Source organism: Vipera berus (genome assembly GCF_964194415.1).
Source record: "Vipera berus genome assembly, chromosome: 13".
In the NCBI taxonomy this organism is placed as follows: Eukaryota; Metazoa; Chordata; class Lepidosauria; order Squamata; family Viperidae; genus Vipera; species Vipera berus.
This window is the reverse complement of record NC_138216.1, coordinates 16187432-16195320: the sequence shown is the minus strand read 5'-3', so window position 1 is coordinate 16195320 and position 7889 is coordinate 16187432. Positions and strand designations below refer to the sequence as shown.

General features: G+C 42.4%; 1 protein-coding gene across 1 annotated transcript; it reads left to right on the top strand.

The window, feature by feature from the left end:
- Positions 1–485: 485 nt before the first annotated feature.
- C1QTNF8 (C1q and TNF related 8) lies at positions 486–4084 on the top strand (the record flags this gene model as incomplete). The annotated part of the gene is made up of 2 exons (XM_081337977.1): positions 486–711; positions 3519–4084. 2 exons carry the CDS (start codon positions 486–488, stop codon positions 4082–4084), a joined length of 792 nt encoding a protein of 263 aa, XP_081194103.1.
- Positions 4085–7889: the final 3805 nt, after the last annotated feature.

Sequence of the window (7889 nt, the reverse complement as noted above, 5' to 3'; positions counted from 1 at the left end):
TTAAGAAACAGAGGTTTTCAATTAAAAAAAATCCTGAGTAGAAAAATTCCTGAAAACTTCAACAACAAAGGAAAAAAAAAGTCTATGGTGAGTAGACAAAAGACAAGCCAGTGAGAATTAAATGACAGAAATGATAACATTCTGAACACTTTCCCCCCCCCCCCAGAATTCTTAGTTGAGTTAGGAGAGTTGAGAGAAGCAGGTTGGCTTCTGGGCTGATGCAGAAATGACAGAATATCAAGTAAAAATTCCCTCTTTTTGCAATCCAGACACGATAGGGACTATTCTTTGCTACCAGGTCCACTCACGAGTACCTCCTAGCAATGGAGCCAGATTTAGCCCTTTCTAAAGAATTTGGGAAAGCCTGGTGATACAAAGTGGAGTATGACTATGCTGGCTCTTTCTAAAATCAACAGTGATCTCCTTTGTTTTATTAACCTTTCCTTTTTAAAATCACTTACCCTTTTTTCTTTGGCCAGTTAAAGATGCATCCCACCTTTCTCCTGCTCTTGGTGTATTTTCTGCATGCCAGCGGTCTTCCGGGTGAAAAGGCGCCCCCAAAGAGGAGGAGGGCTCCATCATGTGTACGATGTTGCAGGCAGGACCAGCAGCCCGTCTCCATTACTGCTTCCCGATTCACACGGATGACCAGCGGCTCCCTTTATGCGCTCCCTAAGATTCAGCCCACCATTGATATCCACATCTTAAAAGGCAAGCAATCTCTTCTGATATTTTCCCCCTTTCTGCAAGGGTTGGATCAGTATGTCCTTTTGTGTTAGCCTTATCAGGTAGATTGGATAGGAAACACAGTGTCAAGCATGGGAAACAGGAAATCAGACAGTTCAAATGTATATAAGGATTTACTGCAATCTTAAGCTTTCTGCAAGAATCTGAACTACTGTCAAAGCAAATTGGCGGCAGATAAGAGTCAATGGAATTCAAGGTGGGCTGGACATATCTCACTTCTGGGCACGAAGGGACTCATGACTAATGACACGTTTGACCACTCCCTCAGCTTCATCATCTCCTACACACAGCCATACAAGCTACATGTAATGCAAGACCTTTCATTAAGCAAGTTCTAGTATTTTCCCACACGAAACGTTACATTAAAGCATCCCTTACAGACCCCTCCCCAATGGCCAAATGTCCAGTTTGATTTCACCCAATCCTCAGGTGTGAAGTTGTTATAGGAACCAAACTGATAAGCGCAGTTCCCAGGCACCATTCTCAGGGTTGCAGTTTCCTCTTGGCACGGAGATAAGGCAGATGGCCCAGAGCATATTCCTTATTCCATTTACACCCCGATGCATCAAAGCACATACCAAGCTACCCCCTCCCAGCAGAATAGCACAGCATCCTCTTCCCCTCTCCCAACAGAATGGCAGACCCGAAGTGAGAAAGAAAAAGCATATAATAAATGAGGGTCTGGCATGCATATTTGTTGTATGATAAGAAGGTAGACAACGTGTTTAGGGTGCATATTTTAAGACAGGCATTGCTGAGAGTTTGGAAGAAGTACAGACATAAGTTAAGTTGCAAGATACCATTGTGGGCAATTCCAAAACACGCAATAGAAAATATACATGCTGGCTTCAAACATGATTTGACTACGTACAAGGAGATTCTCAGTTTGGAAAGAAATGTTTGGTGTTTGAAATCATATAGCCTCTTGCGAGAAGAGAAGGTTGTTCAAAATTGGTTTCAATATACTCAGTTACGGGCCAGGTGGAAAGAAGACCAGAAAAATGGATTTACAATGACTGATGAAAATTTGATAAAGCAAATTAGGAATCAGGGACCAGCACATATCAAACGGATATATCTTGCATTGATAGAGATTGACTCAGAAACAGAGCTTGTTAAGGATTGTATGATAAAATGGGCCCAAAATATCCAGGAAGTCATCACAATGGACACGTGGGAAAAGATTTGGGTGAGGAACGTAAAATTTACACAAGCTCAAAATTTAAGAGAGAATTTTTACAAAATGTTTTATAGATGGCATTTAGATCCTAAAAAGCTTGCAAGTATGTATCCGAATTATCAGCCTAAATGTTGGAGGTGCGGTGATGAAGATGCAACATATTTTCACATATGGTGGACTTGTAAAAAGGTTAAGGCTTTTTGGATAAAAGTCTGGTGGAACATGCAGAAGATTTTTAAACAGAGGTTAAAGTTTTGTCCGCAATTTTTTTTGTTGGGAATAATTATAGATGCCACAGTTGTGGACACTAAGTTGATGTTGAATTTAATTACGGCGGCAAGACTTTTGATAGGCCAATACTGGAATAAAGAGGAACTGCCGACCATAGAGGAGTGGACTTTAAAGGTTTCCGACCTGGCAGAGATGGCGAAGATTTCGGCCTATTTGAAAGATCATTCGCAAGAACGCTATATTATGGAATGGAGAAAATGGATTGATTTTATCCAGAACAAGTATAGGGTTAAGAAGTTTTATGTAGCATTTGAATAAGTCTTCTTTCGTTTTTTTTTCTTTTATTATCTTAGTTTCTTTTTATACATATTCAATATTATTATTATTTGTTTTATCTTATATAAGCTAGAGAGTGATGGATTTTAGAGTTTATAATTGTTAGTATATGATTGTTTATGATTGCTTTTTATATATATACCTTGTATTTAGCTCTGGGAAGTCGGGGGGGGGGAGGGGGGGAGGGGGGGAGGTAGGGAGGGGGGAGGAGGGAGGGGGAAGGGGGGATTCTTAAAGGAAAACTGTATTTTAAAACTCTTCAATAAAAAAATAAATGAGGGTCTGACACTACGTCCACTTTATGGTAAAGTTACATTACAGAATCATGCCAGTCTGAAAGTACAATTCTCCCACCCACCCACTTTTAGAGCCCATTAACAGTCCTTTCTCTTGCCCCCCCCCATTCTCCCATTTCTTATCTGAACATTCTCTGAGCAGTGTCTCTTCACCTGGTCTCCCAAGGCCATTCTCAATAGCATTACGGATTGCAATGAAGTATGCACAGATCAATAATTTTTAAAAATCCCTACTAATGAGATTAGGTGAATATCACAATTCTCTCATTTTCTTACTTTTGTGAATATGTTCTCTTTGGCGCTTCCTAGTTTCTAAGCTGGGTCAGTTACATGATGTCCTGCTTTACAACTGTCACACCCATAATGTGTAGGCTCCATTATGGTTGTAAGTCAAGGACTACCTGTTTGAACATCTCTTGACAGTCTGTAGTCTCCCTAACTTCCCATCCTTTCATTCAGGAAAGATACCAGGGAGAAAGTCCTCCAGTGGGGCTTTTTCTCAGCAGGGCGTTGAGACCACAAGACCACCGAGCACCTTTCCAGCCCTCTAGATCTATGGAAACAATCTCCTCTATTATGTCCAGCTCTTCACTCAGCCCAAAATAATCCAGCAAATAAAATCAAAATCCCTACTCCCACGGTGCCCTCTTTTGCAGGAAAAGAGAACTGGAAAAGGCCATCTCACACCATCTAAATTTGTGACCCCTTATTCCTTCTTGTCTTCATAGGAGAAAAAGGTGAGATGGGGGAACAAGGACTTGCAGGGATGGAAGGCAAATCAGGTGAGCCAGGCCTGCAGGGATCTAGTGGCCAGAAAGGACAAAAGGGTCAAGTGGGACCCCCTGGCCACTCCTGCAAGCAGCATTATGCTGCCTTTTCAATCGGCCGCAGCAAACCTCTCCACAGTTTGGATTACTACCAGCGGGTGACTTTCGACAGGGAGTTTGTCAACCTCTACAAGCATTTCAACATGTTTACTGGCAGCTTCTTCTGCTATGTCCCCGGGATCTACTTCTTCAGCCTGAACGTCCACACCTGGAACTACAAGGAGACTTACCTGCACATCATGAAGAATGAAGACCAAGTGGCGATCCTCTATTCTCAGCCCAGCGAGAGGAGCATCATGCAGAGCCAAAGTCTCATGCTGGACCTCCTGGAAGGAGACGAGGTTTGGGTACGAATGTTCAAGCGGGAGCGTGAGAACGCCATCTACAGTGAGGAATCAGACATCTATATTATCTTCAATGGCCACCTAATTAAGCCAGCCATAGAAGGAACTCCAGCCCAAGGCTAAAGTAGGAGAGGTGGCCCATTGGCTCTTTAAATGGTGCTTTTCCATGGACTGCAGCCACAGAGCTGCTTGGGGGGTGGGAGGTCTATGACAACTCGCCACAACCAACTCACCAAATCAACTCCGCATGGCCAACTAGCTGTGGGAAAACCCACTGCAGGACAAGAGTTACACTAATATCAAAGAAATAGTGGAATAAAATAATAATTAAATTCTTAATATAATTTAAAATAATTAAATTGAATTGTTGAATTGTCTTGCAGCAAATTGTCCCGTGGCGAGTTGGCCCGTGGCGAGCTGGCCATGGTGAATTGGCTGTGCAGAGTTGACTGTGGTGAGTTATCCCACTCTGCAATCCTCAGCGGGGTGAACTTATGAATAGGTGCTACTAGGCTCACAACTATTTCCAGCATTGCAATAGAGACACAATCCCAGGTCTTTGGGATCCTGCTGTGTAGTTCTTGCAAAATGGCTGTGAGGGATGAGAATTTGAACATTTCCCCTATGGCCAAGATCAGTTACAAAAGATCAGAAGGTAAATTAGTAAGGCTGATCACTACCCTTATAGCTTCAAGTACTCCATCCATCACTTCTCAGCATACTTGATCTTGCAATAGTGGCAAATATCTGTAACTCAAGTGTAGAATGACCCATCACAAGACCCATCATAGACCCTCACTTGGCACCCCCACACCTGCAGCCCTTATGAACAGAAGAACACTGACATCCCCCAAACTCTGCTGAAGATGTTACCTAGCCTGGTAACAAAACATTCAGAAATCAACCCACAAGCTCAAAGAACAAACCTTCACCCTCATATTTGATCTTCTTTTGAGGCAGATTTTATGCTTTATGCTTCAAAGAAAAGAGGGGCAGGGGTGTAAAAAACAAAAACAAAGATGACATGGTTTAGGGTGTAGCCATGTGCCATTTTATTTCCTAAGAATACTTCATGGCTTCCTGTGGGTGCAGAGACATCCTTGGGAATCAGAATGATGGCAAATTCATGATAAACATAGTCCTCAATTTACAAATGATCATTTACCAACCACCTGAATAACAGACAGAATAACAGAGTTGGAAGGGACCTTGGAGGTCTTCTAGTCCAACCCCCTGCTCAAGCAGGAGACCCTATACCATTACAAACAAGTGGTTGTCCAATCTCTTCTTTAAAACCTCCAATGATGGAGCACCCACAACTTCAGAAGGCAAGCTATTCCACTGGTTGATTGCTCTCACCATTAGGAAATTTTTCCTTAATCCTAGGTTGCTTCTCTCCTTGGTTATTTTCCATCCATTGTTTCTTATCTTGCCTTTTGGTGCTTTGGAAAATAAGTTTCCCCCCCTTTCTTTGTGGCAGCCCCTGAAATAATGGAACACCGTTATCATGTCACTCCTAGTCCTCCTTTTCATTATTGTTTTACTTGATGATAGTAATGAAATCACAAAAAAAGAGAAAAGAAAATGTCATGGCTGGAAGTGGAAATACAGTCAATAAGTGGAGAAAAATCCAAAATAAAATACTTGAACTGAGGCATTTCAGCCTTTGCCTGAACAAGTGCTAAACTTACACCTGGAAGTTTGTCCTCAAACTGAACCAGAATTTGTCTTCCGCTCTCATTAGATCCCCACTTGGGGGGACATCCCAGATGATACCTTGGTGTTCTATGTAACCCCATCGTTCTGGACAAATGCTATAATTTCCTTCCTCAATTGTCTTTTCTTGAGGTTAAAACCTTCTCATTTCTCTCCTCAGACACCCCTTGTAAGAATCTTATCTTTTGATTCTCCTTTTCGGCAGCTGTTCCAGTTTCTCCAATCTGAGTGAAGCTGAATGTATTGGGAAGGATGCTTCTATTAATGCAGCCTAACACTCCATTTGCCTGTTGAACAGCCTCATCACACTGAAGTCAAGTGTTCACTTTTATTTATATCACATTTTAAAATTGCCCAACTGTTTCACAGAGGGACTCTGGGCAGCATACAAGTAAAATATTAAAATAAAAAACTATTTAAAATTTAAAAAGAGACAAGTGATGTTAAAAATTAATTAAAAGGTGGGTGGGTGGGGGAATGCTATCACAGTGGTGCAACTTTGCTTAAGCTCTCCGATCAGAGAGATGCAGGCGTTATCTTATTGCATCACCACCACCACCACCACCACCACCCCATATATGAGCTTTTACATGTCTTTCACCCTCCCATTCGCCCTTCCATGGAGAAAAAAACCCTGTGTTTTTACACAGCGTATATCCTATATGGTGCTTTCAATAGTGGAGACCCTCCTTCAGTTACAGGTACTTCTTTCTTACCATCCACCTCCTCTAATGCCCATATAGTAGGTCAGAATAGAGCTGGAAGGGATTGTGGAGGTCTTCTAGTCCAACCCCATGCTCAAGCAGGAGACCCTGTACCATTTCAGATGGGTGATTGTCCAGTCTTTACTTAAAAACCTCCAGGGATGAAGCACCTACAACTTCTGAAGGCAACTTCTGTTCCACTGGTTAATTTTCCTCACTGTTAGGAAGTTTCTCCTTAATTCCAGGTTGCTTCTCTCCTTGATTAGTTTCCATCCATTACTTCTGTTCTAGCTTTCTGGTACTTTGGAGAATAGTTTGATGCCCTCTTCTTTGTGGCAGCCCCTCAAATACTGGAACACTGCTATCATGTCACCCCTATTTCTCCTTTTCTTTAGACTAGCCAAATCCAAGTCCTGCAGCCGTTCTTTGTATGTTTTAGTCTTCAGGCCTTTAATCAGCTTAGTTGCTTTTCTTTACACTTTTTCCAAAATCTCAACATCTTTTTTGTAATGTAGTGACCAAAACTGGATGCAGTATTTGAGGTGTGACAGGGTAACGCTGGATGACTTTGGTCACATTTACAACTAGTGCAGCATCCCACAGTCAAGCAATCTGCATTCACTCAGCAATGGAGATGATTAAAAACCTGGAGACTAAAACATGAAGAACAGTTGCAGGAATTGGGTATGGCCAGTCTAGAGAAAAGAAGGACTAGGGTGGTGGTGGTGGTGGGGACAGGATAGCAGTATTCCAGTATTTGAGGGGCTGCCACAAAGAAGAGGAGGTCAAGCTATTCTCCAAAGCACATGAAGGCAAGGACAAGAAGCAACGGATGGACACTAATCAAGGAGAGAAGCAACCCGGAACTAAGGAGAAACTTCCTAAGAGTGAGGACAATTAACCAGTGGAATAGTTTGCCTTCGAAAGTTGTAGGTGCTTCATCTCTGGAGGCTTTTAAGAAGAGACTGGGCAGCCATTTGTTTGAAATGCTTTAGGATCCCCTGCCTGAGTAAGGGGATCAGACTAGAAGACCTCTAAGGTCCCTTCCAGCTCTCTTCTGATTGATTCACACGATTCCCAGCCAACTTGCAACAAGCTGAGTTAATAGAGAAGGTAGAATAAAATAGTTAAACTGCAGTCACATGATGTTTTGTTTTGTGACCACGGTGTTTTACGTAATGGATGAAGGGGAACTCAAAGGTGCTTTTTCAAAAGGCAACTGGATGTTTTTTTTCCCCCTTGAGGAAGAAGACGACGTTTTGCTTCTCATCTGAGAAACTTCATCAGTTGTGGTGGGGGGGGGCTCAATGGAAGGATCGGTTGTGACCGGATGGGTGTGTGTGTGTGTGTGTGTGTGTGTGTGTGTGTGTAAGGATCATATTTCTTTGCAGTCATCTGGTTGTTAGCACTCTCTCTGAGAGCCATTGAGGCTTCTTGGGGTTTATATGTGCCTCCAATCCAGATGAAGGGGAATTGAAATTGCAAGCCCTTCACAGTCACATGATTCT